This window comes from Dermacentor silvarum, chromosome 10 (genome assembly GCF_013339745.2).
Source record: "Dermacentor silvarum isolate Dsil-2018 chromosome 10, BIME_Dsil_1.4, whole genome shotgun sequence".
NCBI lineage: Eukaryota > Metazoa > Arthropoda > Arachnida > Ixodida > Ixodidae > Dermacentor > Dermacentor silvarum.
This window is the reverse complement of record NC_051163.1, coordinates 31,718,488-31,739,851: the sequence shown is the minus strand read 5'-3', so window position 1 is coordinate 31,739,851 and position 21,364 is coordinate 31,718,488. Positions and strand designations below refer to the sequence as shown.

At 44.0% G+C, this 21,364-nt stretch overlaps 2 protein-coding genes across 11 annotated transcripts in view; one reads left to right on the top strand and one right to left on the bottom strand.

The window, feature by feature from the left end:
* The window catches only part of LOC119430963 (trimethylguanosine synthase), a 46,379-nt gene that overhangs the window by 6,942 nt on the left and 18,073 nt on the right, over window positions 1-21,364 (top strand). For 3 of the 5 annotated variants that reach the window (XM_049656927.1, XM_049656928.1, XM_049656929.1), the window contains exons 5-12: window positions 1,193-1,919; window positions 3,348-3,431; window positions 4,870-5,000; window positions 6,660-6,794; window positions 10,092-10,223; window positions 12,304-12,517; window positions 12,843-12,921; window positions 14,769-15,275. In XM_049656927.1, coding sequence (XP_049512884.1) covers window positions 1,193-1,919; window positions 3,348-3,431; window positions 4,870-5,000; window positions 6,660-6,794; window positions 10,092-10,223; window positions 12,304-12,517; window positions 12,843-12,921; window positions 14,769-14,876 — 1,610 coding nt within the window. In that variant the 3' untranslated portion in view covers window positions 14,877-15,275. Of the gene's footprint in view, window positions 1-1,192; window positions 1,920-3,347; window positions 3,432-4,869; window positions 5,001-6,659; window positions 6,795-10,091; window positions 10,224-12,303; window positions 12,518-12,842; window positions 12,922-14,768; window positions 17,977-21,364 lie in introns of those variants that run through there. The other 2 variants (XM_049656926.1, XM_037698427.2) reach the window with 2 other exon arrangements.
* The window catches only part of LOC119430969 (nucleoside diphosphate kinase 6), a 28,499-nt gene continuing 25,213 nt past the window's right edge, over window positions 18,079-21,364 (bottom strand). For all 6 annotated transcript variants that reach the window (XM_049656935.1, XM_049656936.1, XM_049656934.1 and 3 more), the window contains exon 6: window positions 18,079-20,993. In XM_049656935.1, the coding sequence (XP_049512892.1) occupies window positions 20,824-20,993 (170 nt within the window). In that variant the 3' untranslated portion in view covers window positions 18,079-20,823. The remainder of the gene's footprint in view (window positions 20,994-21,364) is intronic.

Sequence of the window (21,364 nt, the reverse complement as noted above, 5' to 3'; positions counted from 1 at the left end):
TGCGTGGTAGGATAGGTCTCTTCACAGATGCAACAAATACTTTTGCATTTGGCTTTGGAAGCTATGAAACCAAGTGGATGCACCGTTACTCTTGGCTCAGTCAGCTCTGCAGCGAAGCCAGGGCAGAATTCTGCCCTCCGGTGCTCACATGAGCGTTGTGCGCAAGAACACTACCGCTCCTGCTGTGTGGATGCAGTGGTCTGAGTAGAACAGACAGTATACTTCAGGCTATAAATTCCGACGGTTTTTCTGTGGTCTCATCTGGGCAGCCATCGAGGCGAGACCTGCGCAACGTTACTGGCAGTGCTTCTCACGATGCGATATGTTTCGAGATGCCTTGTTGTAGCTACCAGGGCCGTTTTTCATATGCCGAGCAGCAGTGGACTTGCGTGCTGTGTCATGCCAACATGTCCCGCTCGCGTATTGTTAGAACACTGTCTGATGAGCTTCATTGCTACACGAAACCTTGCTATTCCTTTCAATGCTTCGCTGTTCGGCTGAAACTACCACACACCTTTATTTTTAACCTGAGCAATGCACTGGAATGAGGGCAATACCTTTCAATAAGCGTATTCCTAAAGAACCTTCTGAAAACACCTATAACATGAACAGAAATATAAAGAGTATACAATGTTTCCCCATTCCCTTTCACTCATTGGTTCATCCCATCTGAGGCAGCGCCACTAGCAGTGACGTGCCTATTGCTGCTGTCTTTTTGTTTTCTTCTTTCTATGTTGAACTTGAGGTAACCTTTCGAGGTTGGTGTCTGACATAGGTGCCCAAGTGTGATGAACAAATATTGATGGGATGGACGCGGTGCATTAACAACTGCTGCTTTCTAAAGGATCTGAAAGGGTATGCACACACGTGCTTCGAGCTTTTGCTCTCAAGTGATGCATGGTTATAAAGAATCACCCAGTGACTGGTGTCACGACCGTGCCTGCTGTAATGTCACTGCTGACATTGCATGGGAAGAAATAAATAACGGGGCCTCAGAAGTTGCAGGATAGAGCAAGCAATCTACTACGCGAATTTGTAGGTTTCCTGCTGCATGCAGCGGACTAATAATCTGCTTGCATGTTCACGGCAGCCTTGTTTACATATCAGGAATGTCATCTTACCATGTTCAAAAAGGGTTTCAGTGCTCCTTTAATCATTTCTTCTTTGAATTAAAGAGGTGCCTCACTTTCAGGCACTTCCAAGCGATCCCCGAAAGTTAAAGGCAACGAAATACCCAGTTGGGATGAATACTGGCTTTGCAATGGCAGCCGCCTTCTGTGGGACACCTGGACAGAAACCTACCCTGAATTTTTAGAACCCTTGTTCCTGGCGTCGGTGAAACTCGACCGGACATTGCCGAATGCGGACGAGTGCCTTCGAAGGTGCCCTGTTGGAGGGGACGACCTCCCGGTGTCACTGCATCGAGATGATTCTAAACTGCCAAAAGACGCAAGCCTTTGGCAGAAGCTGTGGAACGCCCACTGTGACCGCGTGTGTGGACTTGAATTTCAAAAGTACCAGCAAGTTGTCTACGAAGAACCTTCCGAAGCCAAAGAAGAGAGCGAAAGGCATAATAAAGACGAAGTGGTCGTTGAAAGTGCCGAAATTGAGGCCGTAGGTGAAAGAAGAATTGATGAAGTGACTGTGGAGAGTGTTCAGAACTCCGTGTTGGTGCAACAACACAATGGACAGGACTCTGATGGCGTCAGGCAGTGTCCGTCAGGTTCCCAGGAGGGCGATCATGGCAGTCCGTCAGGCTCATGCAAAACGAAAGGCTCAAGTACGGAGGGCGCGTCTGGTTCTTCCGACAGTGCTTGCTCTAGGGGAAGTGGGGGTGGCAGCAAAAACATTCAAAATGGCAATGGCGATGATGACGGAGACGACCCTCCAGACGAGAGGCCAGTGAAGATAAAGAAGAGGTGAGTGTACATCTTACATGTTATGTGAAAGTCACGGCTTGCTGAATGTTGTAAACAAATTTGTTCTTGCTTATGCGAGGCGCCTACAATTCTTGAAAGTGGGGCTACTATAGAAGTAATGGGTTCATGGTAGCAGCTTATGCAGCAGAACACCCTTCTGAAGATATGACCACCTTTAGAAACTTCATATCTGCGAATCATTAATGACAAATTAAGCTCACGACACTGGACTCGTCCGTAGTAGTGTGTTTTAAGAGAGTTTTCGCCTTCCCTTAAATAGACTAGTATTACAGTTCATGGAATGCTGGAATGCCTCAGACATCAGCGATTGTTGCTGCCAATGCTTTTGCACCAGCAGATGGGTAGAACATGGTTGTTGCAGTTGTCGTTCTGTGAGCTTTAATTGACATCCATGTTACAAGATTTTGCCACCGGGGCTGCTGCACATGTCTGTGTCTTTGGTGTTTCATTGTTCCGTAAACTGTGACACACTTTGTGGATACACTGAAACCCTCTATTAGGAATACTGCTGTAAGGTTGATGGTAAGAATAATTTATTCTTTGAAATAAGAAATGGGCCATACACTATGCTTTTCATTTATTTTATTCATGTAGCCTAAGGGCCCGATGGCATACCTTAGGGGGGAGTAGTTCACACACATGAAATCAATACATAAGGCAAGGTATACACAGTGGAACGTTTTCTCCAGCCTCAACTTATGGGAGGGAGGGACGATCTCTAATGAAGAAGCGGATACAGGACTTGCACGCATGGTGCGCATTCCAGAAGAAGACGCGGATGCGCTGTGTTTGCACCGTGTGATGTGCGGAAATGTGGACAGGTTGCACTTACTTTCCATAGTTTCCCACCGACACCACAGCAGCTGCTTGGATCTGATTCACAGGGAAGAGCTAGGGCAGTACCTGTTTCCTCAGTGAGAACAATGGCCCTCTTGCTGGGTAAATGTTAGGTATATGAGGGCAAGACTCCCAGGAAAACAGCCTGGATTGCTATGGGCTTGCTCTGTTCCTCTAGCTTTCTCAGTCCTTTTAGATAAACTGTTCCTGCCCTTGCAAAGGAGCTCATCGCATGACCATGGGCAATGAGAGGGCGAGGGGTTTCCATTTCAACTTCTATCGTTTACGGAGAGGGCAGCCCTCGGAGTAATGCGGCCTTTCTTGTTGTCTGGGCAAGAAATATTGTCTGGAGTGTACGTTGTTGTTTTGTCTTATTTGCCCGTATCTGCCGGAGTCATGATTCAATTACACCATGGGTTGGGAAATTCTGTGAAACAGTTGAGTGTGGCTGCTTGCCATCGCATAGTTGCATGCAGAGCGTACCACATATATACCATAGTTGTAACGTGTATTAGTAGATGATGCCACAAGCTTTGTCATAGGAAAGCTCAATACCCTCCTTGTTTTCAGTCACGAAGAGGACGTAAACTCTGATGAAGATGACGCATTCAAAGCCCTCATATCTTACGGACTGTCTCTGAAGGAAAGCCTGAAGTGAGTTATTTAAACCTTCGTAGCATTTTTTTTTTTTTTTTCAGGAAAGTGTCGTATGTGATCAGCGAGGTTTTGAAGTACTTCAGTGGGCTTTGAAAATTGGTCTTGCTGCGAGGCCAAAGATCGACGTTGAGGCCAAGGATTCTGGAAAAAAAACCTCGCCTTATATTCGAATAAAAAATACGGTAGCTTGTCTGTATATGTAATTACCGTTCAAGGAATGCTGGATTACCGGTGGCATGAACACGAGCAGCCGGATGGTGGTGTCATCTTGTGGTGCAGAGTTTAACCAGAGAGGAGGCAGAGCTGTTATTGCAGTAATAGAGTAGCAGAATAACTAAACCACATTCTACTTATCTGCTGGGGTAAACAATTGCCAGCGATGCAATCAGTGTGCAGTCTCTTTTGGTTATGTATTGTTAAGCCCATATGGCCGTGTTCGTCTACCTTTTTGCCATGTCTCATAAGTGCCTGTTGTATCGCAACATTATATTGCTTCAAAGAAAACATCCATGGTAGCACACAAAACGTTTCACGCATTGCTATTGGACAAGGCGTCACAAGATGTCACTACCTGGGTTGTTGCTGCCATCTCGTTTATCATAATGCGGTATTGCCGTAAAGAGTGATCCGCATACAGGACAAGCTGAAACTTTCTATTTGTAGACATTCCTTCACCTAACACTCCAGCTTTATCCCCATAAAGTCAATGGCAGTACCACAGCTCAACTAAAGTGGTCACTGCACTTCACTAACATTCTTCAGGGATTCCTGTGAAGAACTTCGGTGCAACCAAAATCAGTTTTAGCATTTACTCAAAGGCACTACAGAGGGGACATGACCGGACATGACAGCGGGGGCCACAGGAACGTGTCCACGTAAAGTGACCAACAGGGGGTGAATAAGGAGTTTCAAGATGGAGCTACCGTTTTGAGAAGAAGGCTTGTCTTTATCAAGGCTAAACGAAGCCTCCGCTGCCTCCCCTTTTGAGAAGACAACTAACTGCCTTTGCCAAAACGCATGACAAAGGGAGACATACCAGGATGTCTAGCTTTGCCCTGCGTTTTAGTTCAGCTGTTCCAACTCGCCTTAGCCACGAACCAACCAGCTCATTCGAATACCATTGTCCAACCAAGCTTCCAAAAGAGAGTCATGACGTTTAGAGGCTGATTCAGGCCTTCTCTTTATGGTTGGCTGTTTGGGCAGTTATGCTTTAAGCAGTTATGGTTTCTTTGATTGGTCTTCTTGCAAAGGTCAGGAATATACACACTGGACTAGCATACCCTGTGACCTATTGACATTTTGTGGTATTATAAGCCATGGCAACAGCAACACTATTGAAGCTACTACTGCTGCGTTTTCCATCACAGCAAACACACTTCATGTGTTGCTGCTGCAAGTACTGCTACCATTACTTCTACAACTCTTTCACACTCAGGGGAATCAAGCTGGGTCCCGAAGGAGCCAAGTCCCACGTGGCGAACAAGAAAAAACGCAAGAAGTTACGTAAGCAGGGAGCCAGTCAGCAAGGCACGGTGGCACCGCAGCAACCACAAGAAGAGATGAAAGGTGTGTATCGTGTATTGCCTCGCTGTTTTTCACTGCGAGATTGCACTGCATGGAATTGTTCGCTGTTCTTTCTTTTTTAGAGTGTAGACTATATAGCTGCAAAATGTGGCATTATGGAGGTGCTGTGATGGTGATGCCAGTTTGTGCACCGGCAAAAAAAGAGAGAGAGAGAGAGAGATATATGGCCATCCGCACTTCACAATGTGTGAAAAGGAGCTCACTTAGATGTAATTATTGCCAACTCCACTTGCATGAGCTTTGTTGAAAGGAGAGACAGGTTCTTTTGGAGTGAGTTCTTGACAATCTTCAGGCAACAGTAATCCTTCAGAAGCACTGAATAACAAGGGTTCACCGTGTGTGTAAAGAGAATCTTGCTTGCATGATTAGTATGACGATCGCTAACTCGCACTTGCACGAGTTTTTGTTGAAATGAAAGACATTCAGATAAGTTCTCGTCATTCGTCTGGTGAAGGTGATCCTTTGAAGCACAGTACTGTGAAGAAGACATCTGCTCTTTTTGCCTCTGCCCTGAAGTTCTTCTCTCACGTTGCAGTGCCACAATTATTATGAACTGTCAGGTTTTCTGTAAAGCACATGTAGGAATTCCCAATACCTTGTTGTAGCTACTGCCAGGTTAAAACTCCTTAGCTTGATCGGCATGCCCACCGATCTCCTCCCAGCATATTGTGTCGGCAGGCGGTGCGGAGAAGGTGCACCGTTCCCTCTTTCCCAATTTCCCCCTTTGCTTCTGCGACACTGCGACGCACGCTTCCCCCCCAGACACGTGGGAAATCAGATATGGGCTGTGCTCTGCGAGACTGACCTACAGAGGGCTTCTCGAACACTCAAATGCACCTCCATTCGCGAGACTGCACTGGTGTATGACATAGGCATCGGTGTTTGGCGTAGGCGAACGTTACTTGCTCAATATTCTTGCGTAGTGAACTGAACTTCTTTGATTCTTCTTTGATTTGAAACTAGTATTCTTCGAATTTATTTTGGCTAGCTTGCTTATTGTATAGAAAGTGCAATAAAGGGCCCTTTGTGTTTGCACTACTATGGGTTCTGTGTTCCATAAAGCACTGAGACTTGACAAGCTGTCAGTGATGCGACAACTCATCTTTACTTTACTGTCTGTAAAAAAGAAGAAGATTCATTTATTTATTTTATTTACATTAGTTTTTGCACAGGTCAGGCAAACTTCAAGTTAGGATAATGTGATTGGAAACAGTGTAAAATGTTTAAAGGGGACCCATAGAAAGGGTTTCTGTCTTTAAATGTCGCTCAGGTATTGCACTGCATTGCTACTCACCCAGCATCCAGGTCTTGCTTTGTAGGGTAATTAAGTGTGTGGGCAAATTGAATGTGCCTCATTCAGGAAGTGAAGAAGGGGCCTATAGTATAAATTTGTTGTTCCTGTGCCAGCTTGTCACACCTCAGATCAAGTGAATGGAGAGGCAATATGTGGAGGAGTGTTGTGGCCAAGTCATACCAGATTGCGAAGAACGAAGCGACATGATTGGGAAAATTTTTCATTCTTAAGCGGGGGCTCACGCGTTCGCACACACGACACCCAGTCCAGTGCTTCTGTTGTCTTTGTGTAGAGAAGCCTGTCATGTGGACTCACTGAGGTATGCTGCCATCTGGACTGTTTCGCAGAATTGCTGGCCATCAGCTCCTCTGGCGCATCCACTATGCCGAGCTACATTCGGGACAACCCGCAGTTGATCAAGTACTGGATACAGCGGTACAGACTCTTCTCCAAGTTTGACCAAGGCATTCAACTGGACGAAGGTAAGCCTTTGTGTTGGTTCATTTCTATTTCGGAGGCCTTGTTTATTTGTGGCAGAATTTTTGCTTTCCTTTATTACATTTTACGCGGACAAGAAAAAGAAGAAGTTACGACAGAACTCATCTCACAATGACTGTCCACAGTAATGCGAATAGCATTCAGGCAATGTAGCAACAGACCGTATTCCTGAAGTCACCGTTTATTTAACACGTATACAGTTGAACCCACTTACAACAATATTCAAGTGCCATGAAAATTCCGTTGTTATAACCGGGTTGCATGGAAAAAATCAAAATAGGGGACGGCAGAGCTGTTGTGAGAAAACTATAATGGCGGGGAAGGCCATTGCCCCTCCCCACCACCTTCCTCCATCCGGCTGCTGATTGTGTTAGCTCGTTTAACTGTTCAAGTCTGCTTCCTGCGCTCTCCGATCGCGTGTAACAAGCCGCGGCTGTCGGCGTTCAAAAATGGCACTGCTATAACAACTGCAAAGCGGGGTCACGGGCGGCAGGTGACATGCGAGCTAAGCCGAGGCATCGCTTTGGTGGCCTCGAAAGGGGCCATCTAAAAAGCACTGTGTCTAGAGCTACGTCGGACGTACCCGGAACCGGGAGTGTAAAGATACTTCTAAAGATTCCTAGCCGTATGCGTCGCCGGGCTGGTCGCGGCTACTGCTTACCGATTTTTGCACATGTATGATGCAACGAGCCTTTGCATGCATCTGCTGATGTAAAAGGCCGACAAGGAGAGAGCACTGCCGAGCAACATGTGGTTCGACGCACCTAACCTAACCTAACAGACAGTCGCGTTCAAAATCGGTAGGCGGGAGCCGCCGAGCTAAAATGTGCAAGAACAACAGTCGCATGCAAAAATTGGTGGGCAGGAGCCGCAGAGCTAGCGAGAAAGCATCCGACGTACCTTTAGACACTTTGTTTAAAAAATGCAAAAAGGTTGTCGCGGCAGCCTCTCAGCTTGAGAAATCCAGAAGAAACGCTGGATTGAGATCGCCACAAGCATCTCGTCACGTTCTTCTCACTGGCTTGCACAAGAAAACCCCATGTCTGTCAGCTTTGGTTGCTTTACGCGAAGCTTGCCAACATCCTTCTCTGGCGAAGGTCCCTCGTGAAGACTAAGCCCCAGAGGGACCAAATAATCTGCAGGGCCTCCTGCGAGGATATTGTTGAGGCAGCCTGCCCTACCGCCTCGTCGCTGTTGTCCTCGCTATCCGATGCAAACACGTTCGCGACGATCGCCTCATTGGTTAGAAGCATTTCATTTCCAAGTCTATAGCAGTGCGCTTTCTCTTTAATGGCAACGTCGTGCTTTGCCACCAATGATCAGCGGGTGGATCAGCCATCTTCTGTTTCGGCGGCGGGTCATGTGAGGCTGAGAAACCACGTGGCCAGGCACGATTTCGACACAACCAACAAAGGCGAGCACGAGCGACTTAATCCGTCCGCAGAACTGTGCAGAATGAGGGGCCAGTGAGCAATCTGGGAGTAGTGCCCAGTGCTATCAGCACAGTAGGCACGGTCTATTCGTGTTTCCGAAGGGTGGCGAGGACGTAGAACTATGGGCGCAGCCCATTCGGGTTCAGAGGTATGGAAGGGCGACGGCAGAGAGGCACGGGAGGTTAGCGATGCGGAAAAGGCTAAAAAACAGCACGGGGCAGCGTGCAGTGGCTCGAATTTCTTTTTTTTTTCTTTTCAAGGATTTCGCATTCCATTCCCTTTCGGCACGGACAACCAGTAGCCAGTCTTCATCATTATAACCGATAATGCGGCATGGGGGCATTGTAATAAGCAGGGTTATTTCACCATAGAAAACATGCAAAAGTTGATGGTGCAGCAGCTTCTTGTTGTTATAACCGATATTACATTGTTAAAACCGGTATTGTTTTAAGTGGTTTCGACTGTAGTGGTAATTATATGACTTTCATTGCTTCGGCTATATCCCACATACCCGGATATTGTCCCACATTGCAATAGCACTCGTTTGCCGTCGACGACTGTACGACGCCGACGCAGTGACGGTGGAATTACGGAGAAGGAATAATGGAATGACTAAGGCGGTATAAAGATGACTGCATGACGACAATGAGATATCAATGCCTAAATTATGCGAAAGTGTAACGACAACAGCATGAGCACAATGAGATGACGATGACTGCATGGCGACGTTGGCGTGATGATGACGGTATGTTGACAACCGGATGAAGAAGCTGGTGTGACGACGACAATATGACATTAGATGCATTATAGCGTCTGTCTGACGACGACGCAGTGACGACGATGGCATGGCAACAGTGGCATAATCACAATTGAATGACGACAGCTTGATTATGATAGAATGACAAACAAGGAATGACGTCAGTGGAACGACGACGACAGCATGACGACAATGGGATGACGTTACTAAAGTGATGACAATGATAATACAGCAGCGTGACGACGATCGCCTGACAAGAGTTGGAGGACAAAGCTGGAATGACGACGATGCAACAACCACGAAGGCATCACAGCCACGAACACATACCTAGCGTCTCAGGCTATTAGACAACTGGGACCACTGGGTCGGAGTAGAAGGCAAGACCACAGCATGACGAGAGTCAAATGACGAAGCTGGAATGACGATGATTGCATGACCACGACGGCATCACGATGGCGCTGGGACAAGGAATGTGCATGACGACTACACGACGACAACGGGGTGACAACGACGGCATGACGAGAGTCCGATGACAAAAAGCTGGAATCGCAAAGACGTGACGACCACGAGCCCATACCTAGTGGCCCAAGCAATTATGTAGACAATGTTGGTCACTGGGTCAGGGTGGAAGGCATGACGATGACTGCATGACAGGAGTAAGATCACGAACATGAAATGACGGCAGGTGGATCAACCACGACGGCATTGCGACCAGGAGCACATCCCTAGTTCCCCTGTACACTGTTCATGTTTGTGTAAAGTGCAGACAGTTCGTTCATTGGTAAAAATAGGTGTCTTATTTGAAAGCTATTAAATGTAACATTGCTTTAGCCCCTGAAAATGCTTTGTCAGGGCTTCGGATTTCTTAAAAACTCTTGGATTTTTTCAAAAGTACTGCTATGAATCTTGCAGGACCCGTGGTCCATTTGTTATGAATTGGAGTGCAAGGAAGAAGTTTGATACACCAGCATGGCACATCATTGCCGCTTCACCCTCTGTTGAAGGAACAAGATGTTTCTTTTTCCTTTTTGTTGGTGGTTATCTAGGCTGCAATCCTCCCGTGACTAACGAGTCTACTCTTCTGTGTCCAGAATCCTGGTTCTCCGTGACACCCGAAGGCATCGCCAAGCACATAGCAAAGCGATGCAAGGCGGACGTCGTCATCGATGCCTTTTGTGGTGCGGGAGGCAACAGCATCCAGTTTGCCCTGGCGAGCCGCCGTGGTGAGTCACTAGTTGCTAGACATAAGAATGTTGCAACCTTTCATCGACGAATGCTGAATGAAAATATGCTGGTGCTTTTACTGCTGTTTACACAAACGCGCACTGACTCAGCCATCCTTGTTTGCCTCATTTTGATTGCACCACTGTCATTATTCTTTCCCACAGTAATCAGCTGATTAGAAAAACAGTTAAGATCTTACACGTCTGTCAGTCACCTAATGGTTAACTTTCTGAAGTAGAGTTGTCTTATGTGGATTAGACGAGTGTATTGTGGTTTGTTTTTTATTTTGTGCTTGACCCTAGTCCGTTCCTTGTGCATTTGTGCGGATATGTCAGTGGCGTCAGTGACCCCGTGGCCAATGTCATTAGCTCTAATGGGTTCTTCTCACAAAATTTTTGCAGTTACAAGTTGCTGCTTATCTTTCCTTCTCTTCTCTTCATTATTGTTGCAGTGTCACACTGTATTCAAGTGACAGTAAAATGTCGTCTCTGCAGAGAGGACGGCAGTTCATTATAGCCATTGCCACAGCGCAATAAAAAAAGCTTGTCATGCCTATTTCTATTTCTAAAGAGAAAGAAAGAAGATCAAAGGAAAGAAAACCAAATGGGTTCAATTAATATGTTGAGGGATTGCTTGTTGCCAAAATATTTTGATAATCTAAATTGCATTGTCTATAGTGTGCTAACACAGCTATGTTAACTCATTCACTTGTACTAATACGTAATTTTACAGTGATGGTTTATTAATTCATAGAATTTAAAGGAACTCTAAAAAAAGAGAAGTTATTTTAGCAGTATTACGATCTAATCTCGATTATTCAAATACGAAGGGGCTCGAAAAATTTGTTCGAATTAAACGAAGTTCAAGTTAAAGAAAGCTAATTGAATGGAAGATGTACATGCGGCTCAGTGTTAGGTGTCGCATGTGCACTGAGTGGGTTAACATATGAGTGACGAGTTCTGAAAGTGTGGCTTCACGGCAGCGCGGCGTGCACTGCCGTGAAGCCACACATTAAGGCAAAATTCACGTATAAACTTGCACTCCGATTTTTGTTAAACTTCTGGCGCTGGTTATATGCGTCAACATATGGCACTTGCAACGGGAGATAGGAGCAACAGCCAGTGTGTGGTTGCACTGCCGGATTGCACTGCTGCTGATAGCATAGTCGGCGGTGTGGTACGTTCAAGTTAACTGTTGCCAACGCTTACGCGTTGGAATTACTGGGCATTGTTGCGCATTAAAATACACATCATTTTAACAGGACCGCAGCGCCAGTTCGAATAAACCGAAAGTTTGAACGAAGCAGGTTTGAATTGACGAGATTCAACTGTAGTAGATTGCCGGTGTTTGATTGCCGGATTTTGACGGTGCTTCCTCAGTCTTGGGTAATTTTTCATTTGTAAAATATGCACTGTAGTATATTCTAAAGTAGCTAAAGGCTGAACTTGTACTATGCCACAATTACCCAAATAAGAAAGAAAAGTACGCCTAGAAATCCATGAGGTCACTCTGAAGTACCAGCGCTGGAATATCGGCACGAAATTCAAAAAATGGTACTTTGACCTCTATATTCTCTTCTAATAATCAACCTATCATCACAAACTTAATAATGTGTAGTTTTGAATGAATATCAGCCGAAAATTACTTGGCATTTCTGTTTACAGTCAGTCCCTTGTCTGATAGCAAGAATGGGGTTATGAGAGACATTCTTGGGAGTTCATTAATTTTGGCCACCAGGGTTCTTTAGCGTGCACCTAAAGCTAAGTAAACCAGCATATTTGGATTCCACTGTCATCGTAATGTGGCTACTAGTAGTATGGTGGGGAATCGAACCCACAACCTTTTTCTTTGTAGCAAAGCACCATAGCCACGGAGCCACTACTGCAGGTTGGTATCCTAAATTACAACATTATATCGGTATAATTAAATTACCAAAACATTTAGATCACCTAAACTGCGGTTGTCAATTTTACTTGCACAGTTTCGCTACTTTTAACTAATTCACTTGTGGTTCATCGTATTATGGTGATGGTTTATTTCGGCAATGCCACCAATTGCCAACTGCGTCTTCCCTTGCAGTGATAGCTGTGGACATCGACCCGGCGAAGGTGGAGTTGGCGCGGAACAATGCGTCCGTGTATGGCGTGGCGGACAAGATTGAGTTTGTCGTTGCCGACTTCCTGGAGGCCGCTCCGCGACTGCGTGGTGATGTGGTCTTCCTGAGCCTTCCTTGGGGAGGGCCCTCGTACCAGTGGAAAAAATCTTTTGACCTGAAGGACATGAAACCCGACTTATATCCTTTTGCCATTCTTAAAAGAGACTAAAGGGCAGCAACGTTATGTCAGTTTATTCATGTCAAGCATTCTTTCAAAACTCTATTGTCATTCATTTGGCTGAAAACGGTTAGTATTGTGCGTGCCATCAAATTAAAAGCTTCATTTTAATTAGTACCAGGTAGATTCAGAATGTGGTGAAAGCCTACCAGCAAAAGACGTTTGGTTTTTTTTTTTTTTTTTATTTAACTAAGCTTTTAAACTCCGATCTGAATCATTGTATGCCAATTGTGGTAGCATGGTGGTTCTGTGCTGTTGGATTTCTATCCTTAACTCCTGTTACACTTACCAGACGTTTGCACTGAGCAAGAAAATCAGCAACAACATTGCACTGTTGGTCCCAAAGAACACAGATGTTGACCAGGTGAGTATCCAATTAGTACTCCATGAATAATTTTTGCTTGAAATTGCCGACACATCTGCATATGCCAACTCTCCCCAGTTTTCCAGGAAGTTTATAAATTTGAGCTCGTTCGATGATTTTACACATGTTTATGAAGTTTTACAAGAACTAAATTCTGTTTGCAGAAAAAAAAAAGAAGCCATTTTGATGGAAGTCTTTTGATGGTGAAAGGACACCAGAAAGTACTTGCTTTGAGCAAATTTGTGCAGACAAGTTCCAGAAGCAGGCGAAATCAGTAACAGCAAAGTTGCTGAAAAAGTCAGTGACCTAGAGACAGTGTGTTCTCGTCAGCTTGTGCAAATTTGCTGTTGCTGGTGTGCTGAATCTGAAGGTAAATCATCGTTGTTGATAAAGTGTGCATGCATCCCACGAAATGTGTGTGCGAGGGAAAAAAGAAAATGTGCCATTGCTCCCCCTTTTTTGGCCTAGTGTCCGCAGGATTTTAACTTGTACAGGTCGGCAGCTATGCATCTGAATGACGATACTGATTCTGATGACACGCTACATGGATGTGCCCAAGAATACAACTGCGCTCCGACATACATGTGTTTGTTATTTTGTATGAACCAGCTGAGCAGTTAAAATGCAAATGTATTCCGAACTATTGGACTTGCATACATATTGGTAGAGTCAAATTAAAGGAAAGCACCTAGACACAGAAACAAATAGTAAATTGCATCCGAAACACGCAGGACATTTCAGTTACCAAGTGCTATTAATATCTGTTGTCTGATTGGTGAGTGAATACTAACAGGTGTTCCTTTGTGACCAGCCACACCTCTGGCACTCGAATAAGTGCAGTGCAGTATAGAAAGAAAAATGGCTTTAGCTTTGCATTTCTGCTTGGACCACAGCACATTTTGCTCGTCTGATGACAAATGGTGCACGCCTGGGCCGGTATTTTGTAGCGATGCCTTTAAAGTAATAATGCCTTTTCGCGCTTATCGCGTTTTGTCAGTGGTCAGAGCGACGGTCCGCTCACGATATCAACGTTGATAATAAGAGCGGACCGTCGCTCTGACCACTGACAAAGCGCGAAAAGGCATTATTACTTTAAAGACATCGCTACAAAATACCGGCCCTGCAGTATTGCCAAAAGTGTAGCCCCCGAGATTAGGGCGCACTTTTAATGTCGCAATCTAAGAGGTCACGCAAAACTATTGCACAAGTAATGCTTCACCTTGATGCTACGGAGTTGCACAGTTCTCAATAAAATTAGAAAGCTTGTGTATTGCTTCCCGACCTCTTTAATGCAACAAGCAAGTCACTCTGTAGTGCAGAGCCATACCTACATTTAGTTCCTTCAACTTCGCATGCCAGGTGGCATTGGTTCCCATGACATTTATAATAAAGCATTTCTCACAGCTACACGTTACATATGTAGCAATACATATGTGTAGCTACTTGTATGTAGCTACACACATATATTGGTCATGCATGACGATCACTGCATAGCTGATTCCATTAAGAGCATGGGAAAGATTTGCAGGCGCAGTCTAGCGTCCTTTTAGTCAAGCATGCCTCTGATGTTTAAAAAAAAAAATGTCTTGTATAGCCTGTGCGCCGTGAAAGTTCAACTCATAAATCTTATATTTCTTATATAACCACATGGTACATTTCTCATGTACCATGTGGTTGAATAAACTCAGACTCATATAGTCCACGGACTACAGTGTGGAAAATACGGTATATTGCAGCTGTGTCTGCAATATGTGTAACTTGGCTGGCTTGGCTTGTGTGGCTCACAGGACGACATAGTTTGTACATCGTACCGACTGATGCTGATAAACTCGTACTGTCTCTCGCAGCTTGTCCAACTGGCCGGTCCTGGAGGCAAGGTCGAGATCGAGCAGAACCTGCTCCACAACAAGATTAAGACCATCACTGCCTACTTTGGCGATCTTGTTGCACAGTGAGCCTGCGGTTCCCCTTTGCCAATGCACCACAAATGCTGTAGGGACGCACGCTCATTACTGACCACCGCGACCCGTTCACTTGTCTGGGCAGTTGTAAATAAATGTGTCGGCTTTTACCGTTCACTCATCAGTGATCAAGGATCACACGGAAATGACCACTAGCTGCCTTGTCTTGTATAACACTACATCTGGTGTTTCAGTATAATTATGTATTTACTTTTAGTATAGGAGATACCACTGGGGCATACAGTTGAAACGCCATTTTGTGTTTTCAAGGTGACTGGTGGTCTTTTTAAGGAGGCAGACGGGGCTATGCGGTAGAGAGTGCGAAAAGTGGCTGTGTTACTTGCACATATTTGTGTGTAATTTTAATAAATGTAAATGTTATTAACAAAAAAAGTGTATCTGTGTATGCCATGCAGTAAAGGTTAATTTAAAAGAACAATACGAGAGGGGACCCAAAAATAACGGAGATTTTTCAAGGTAAACATTTTTATTCACTTTTATCCGGAAAACGAATTATTTGCTTTCATAGTAGTCTCCTTGAGCTGCAATGCACTTGTGAGTTTTTTTTGTTTTTTTTTTTACCCTGTTCGATAGATCCTAGGAGCTGTTAATTTCTGATGCTGTTTAGGGCCACCTGCGAAGCTACTTCTGCGATTTGAATGTCGTCGAAAGGCTACCCTTTAAATTTTTTCATCCTGGGACATAAAAGAAAAAGTCACAGGGTGCCAGGTCTGGGCATAGGGTGGGTGGGGAATGACCGGCACACTCAGTACATGCATTGTGTGTGGCCAGCATTGTCATGTAAAGAGACAGCTCACCAATCCGCCACAGATCTGGTCGCTTCCTTCGCATGTCCTCTCACAGGTGCCTTAAAACCCCTAGGTAAATCTATTCATTAAACGTCTGTGAAGATGGGATGAACTCGCAATGGACCATGCCGTAGATGTCGCAAAAGACGGATCAGCATTGTTTTGACGTTTGACTGAACTTGTCTTGCTTTTTTGGGTCATGGTGATCCATGGGTCTTCACTGACTTGCGCCTGTGTGGTCGTAGCCGTAGCACACACTCCCATCTCCTGTTACTTTCGACCGAAAATCTGGGTCTGTCGTGGTCTCATTTTTCAAGTCTTCAGTCATCGACAGCCGAGTTTGTTTTTGTTCTCCTGTGAGCAGTCTGGGCATTAATTTTGCTGCAATTCGCCTCATCTGCAATTCCTCAGTCAAAGTTCATTGGCATGCACCCTCAACTAATGCCTGTCCTCTGATAACTCTTCGATTGCCATTTAGCAATCTTGGTTGATCGTTTCAAGAAGCAAATAAACATTTTCATCTGTCCAATTGATTGAAGGGTGACCTGAACTGAGGTTCATGCTAATTCTGCCAGTCCTTGAATTAACGACGCAAGTCCTAGACTTTAGTACTGCTCAAGGCTTGTTCCTTGAAGGCTTCTTGAAGTATGCCATGCATTTCCGTGAACGTTTTTCCCAAAGGAAAACAAAATTTGATGCAGACATGCTGCTCCTTACGATCACACATCATGGTTTCACATACGCGTCGTGTTTCTCTTCAAAACAAAGTGATCCATGGAATGAATTGCTTCTATGATGGCATCCATCAAGGCACTGAAAGCAGAGGGCTATAACTAGCTACATTTAGTGGCAGGACATGGAAGTACGTCCATGAGAGGCGTGCAAGTTGGTTTCTTTTGTGTCCGCCTTTGTACATACAATAGTACAGAATAACAGCAAAAACAATAGCTTGAAACGGTATGAGGAATTCATATTTTAGTCTGTTCAAAACATGCAATAAATAAATGCATCAAGTTCACTGCAGTGTTTGCTTCAAGAGGTGAGAAAAGACTAAATTGAAAAATATTGTATATTGAATGTCAGATTACCAGCATAAAAACCAAATAAGGAACATTGTGTTTAGTTTCCATGATTGTGTTGAAATAAAGAGCTTCGGTCATTTACAAATACCTCAAGGATCCAATGAACCGATAGCAACAGCATTGCTGACTGGCAATGTGAAAAGCCCGCTTCTCTAGCACCTGATTTTTGTGTTGTTGATCTACTGTGGATAATACTAAAAAGGTCATGCAAGAATCAGTGGCAGTGAGATCCACAGATGCACGATATCGCCCGAGGCATTCTGGATTAGTTTTTTCAGTTGCAGAGTTGAGAGAATACACCAACTTGTCATTTGCAGCTTATGAACCAGGAAAGTACTGATGCTAGATGTGTTGTGTTACACAAAGTATGGCTCACTGACAAGCTTTCCTTGTAGCTGCAACCTTGCTTGACAGTGCTCATTTTTTTTATGCCTCATCACTAAGACTTCACTTATACTGTAATACCTCGACGACTCCTGTTCAGTTGGCCACAAAAGCTTACAGGACATGAAATCCACAACAAATGTGAATTACTCATCTGTGAAGGCATGGCGTTTCTAATTTAGTGCATCACTATGTAGGTTACGGAGGCTCAGGACCAGGCGTTGCAGAAACTTTTTTTTTTTTTTTCGCAAGTCCCGTGCTTGTGCACTTTAATGCTGGCTACGTCTTGTTTAGTCATTGATGGCATTATTTCTACAGACTTAGTGTACTGACGTTCAGGATCGACATACTCTAGTTCAGAATAGCCAACTGTAGTTAAGTTTCTCTACGTTCTTACTGGGCATTAATGCTTGATTCATTGCTGAACACCTTATGCCGTCAACCTCAGAGATTTCCAGTGTATGTCCTGTGTGGTCACTGATGACATTCAGCAGGCTGTTATTGTGTTTAGCCCTTAGTTGTGTACTTGAAAAGGATTTTCAATGAGCTCAAACATAGTTATATAAATATACTTACGCTCTTACAAGACCTTGAGGCTTGTAGCATGGGTATGCTTGAGAACGGAGCTATGTGCTCCTCACAATATATTTCTGATGCAACAGATGCTTTTGAATCTTTATTAATCAGCTCAAGCAAAATTTTCAATTAGGGGCACTGTAGTATGCATATTTTTAGCATGAGGTGCATAAGTTTAGCAATGGGTAAAGAGCTAAAAAACACTTTTTTTTATTCTTTGAGTAAGCTGTGACTTATGTATTGGTTTTCTTTTTTTTTTTCATGTTATGCTCTTGTTAGCCCTTTGTGTACACTTCAGTGTTAAAACACACTGGTTGTTTAGAAATACCATGACACAAACTTGGATTTGTTGTAGTAATGTCAATAAATATTTATTTCATTGCTCATTACAGAAAAATAAAAGGAGAATGTGTATATGTATATCTTTTTCTTTTTTTTTTTTCACTGTACACACCTCTGGCATATGGCACAATTGATGGGCACTCTAAGGCACTGAGAGTCAGCAACTCGTGCCATGAAATCATTAGCAGCATGCATACTTTATCTGCCGAGTCTATGACCTAAAAAGGCGTATCGCACACATTGACAACTCAAGTATCTCATTAAGGAGTACTGACATATATTCAAAAGTGTAGGCCCAACCTCCATACTCGCCAAAGGATCGCCTTTGGCGAGTATAGAGGTTGAGATGCACTTACAAGATGTTTTCATTTGACACTAAAGTTGTCACGGAATGCCATCGTTCACATTATGGTGACAAAATTAAGATTTTGCAGGACTAACGCTTAGACTAAGCACAAGGAAAAATACCTAGAGATGCAAAATATTCACAAAGTTTCGACGGCCTGAAAAGAATGTCTTTGCGCTTTTTTTTTTCCAGGAAGACTTTTTAAATAAACTAGGTTTCACTTTGTCCATTACAAATATTTGTATCAGGGCAATTCTGTATGCTGTAGAGGTAAACAATATGAACAGATTGTCAATTTATATTGTATTCGCTTGACTAGAAATACAAGCTTAAATGACTGCCACATTAAACGCGACTTCAAAACAAATTTTCTACAAACACAAATCAGTAAGACAAACCGTGCAGGTTAACTGCAAGGTTTCTGATTCATCTTTTAGGTCCCCTTTTCTGCACAATATTTTGTTTAAATTTACAATGTTACTTTTGGGGGCTGGGCATTGGGCCACTTCTGTAGGTGCTCAAGAATGAAAAAACCAAGAGAAAAAATAAAAACGTTTGCATCTTACACGGACATTGTGTTTCGTCTATGTGCCGGTCTTGCAAAGTCTTTGAACTGTTGTCCAGTAAGTTCATACTTTCTCGACTATCATGACATCAATCACACGGGGCGAAATTTGCCGACATCATGCCACAATAAGCTTTTAGGTATAACGACATTGCGAATAAAAAGTCAACGAGAGTGCTGCGTGCATTCTTTTGGCTGTGGTCGGGCACAGCAGCAGCAGTGATTGCAGGGACGGAGCCAGCCAGTGTATTGTAAAGCAACCGCCTCCTTGGTACCGAAACCAAAACAAGCTCATAGAAAGAAGTATTTATAATACAGTAAATTAGTTGGAGAAAATTTTGTAGCCAGCAGTTTTTTTGTACTTTCAAACTTTTTTTGTACTTTCAAAAGTTTAGGACTTTCATTTAATGCAAAACAAGAAAAGTTGAAAATGTCATGTTAGCACTTCTTTAGGGCTTACTATATGTTATTATAAGTGTAATATACAAATACGCGGTGTCAATGGCAGTTTTAAAATGCTTGGGGGAGGGGGTGGGGGAGTGTTTATGGGTTAGCAAACAGTCACTGAGCTGCTTGATAAAGTATCCACTGCTACAGCCATTCCAACATCTAGAGAGAGGTAACTGCTACTCTATGCCATTCTCGGCTTCTATTGCTTTTGACACCACAGAACTTGAACTGAAGACAATAAGCAGTGTCGCTTTTGCTGTATTGGCTGGGCAGTACTAATAAGTAATCTCATCCAGCCCTGAGCTTAAGTCATGCAACAGGCTTTTGTCACACAAATGCTGCATAAGCATGCCCGTGTTTCCATCTTGTACTTTTGCACAGCTTTGGCCATCAGGGTCTGTATAACATGGCGATTTCGCCCGCTCAATTCTATGTCACTCTTAACCGCCATTCAGAGCCAGCTGATTGCGTTCATAATGCGGGCGGAGCGCCGCTCTGAATCCTGACGAAGCACGACAAGGGATGCCATTGGAATAGAATTATGTCATCCCAGCCCTGAGCACCAGTGTTGCCTACCATATTTTGCAAATTTTCCCTAGAAACGGCCCAGAACATCCCTGCATACCACAAAAGTGATGATGCATTGAACACCAGGGGCACAGTGGTGTCTGGCAAGAGATCTAGAAAAATTATGTAAAGACAGTACCAATACACCGCTTACTCAGTAGGATACAATGGTAGCGAACATTACAGTTGCTGCAATTTGTGGCTTGGTGTGCAAGTCGGCAAACTTACTGAGCAAGAATGTTATATGTACAGTAGTAGTGCTCAGCCAGAGGTTCACAAAAAAGTACATATATAAAAAATAGTGCTGACACTTCGTAGTGTAGTCCTACAGAAGCAATGTGAAAATCTTGCATGTATAATACAAACCCAAGTGCAGTACACGGGGCTGTTATGGAGAAGCGAAATAGGAACAGAAATAAAAAGGAAGTGCTAAAAATTTATAGATACGTAGCGCTACCGAAAAACAGCACTGTTATGTAGAAACAGCAAAAGCTTAAGCCTCTAAACACATTGGTACACCAATGTAATAGAAGTAAATTTGATGTGATGAAATCTGGTGCAAGACTATAATATGCTACATGCATACTACACGCAAAATTTTACTGTATATACTGCTGCTGGTAAGTAGGAGCCAGTGCATGTCAGCAGTGCACACATCGTAATGCGTGCTTTAATTTGGTGGCCAAGTTGGCAGACTTGGAGCATCAACGGCATCAAATGCTTTTTAGGAAGCAGTACTGAAAAATTTGATTTACAAATGGTTACACCCAGTTTTCGAAAGGGAGCAGGCAGCGTGGGTTGCACGTCACAGAGACAAAGGTTAGGTGTTGCACTGCTGTTCCTCTTCGTCGACCACTACGTGCTCGCATCGTTCTAGGTCAAAGACGAGTTTCGCACGGCGCCAGCGTTGCTCCTCGTTCAGGTACCACATGTCCTGGTCAAACTCTGGGAAGAAGAAGCCGATCTCGCGCCTGGCCGACTCCTCGGAATCTGCAAAGTGCATTGATAGGTGAGCTTCGGTGTCAATGTTCTCGAGTGTCAAATTCGCAAGGCAAATGCCGAATTCGTTTCAATGGGCTCAATGGGACACTAAAGAGAAAAATTATTTGAGGTGTATTAGTAGATTATCTTTCTACGTTGCCAAAAAAGCCGCCCTTGCCGTTAGAAGACGCTTGGTAAGCCAGAAAAGAAGCAAACATGAAAGCCGGTTGGCTTTCATCTTTGAATGAACATGAAATGTCCGCCTTGAATTTACTGCACTACCCCGCTGTGGTGTCATGAATTTTGATGCTGTCGGCTCAGGCATGTTTAATTTTGCATCCGTAAAGATAGATGGGCCAGTGGGAAACTGAATGCTGTTT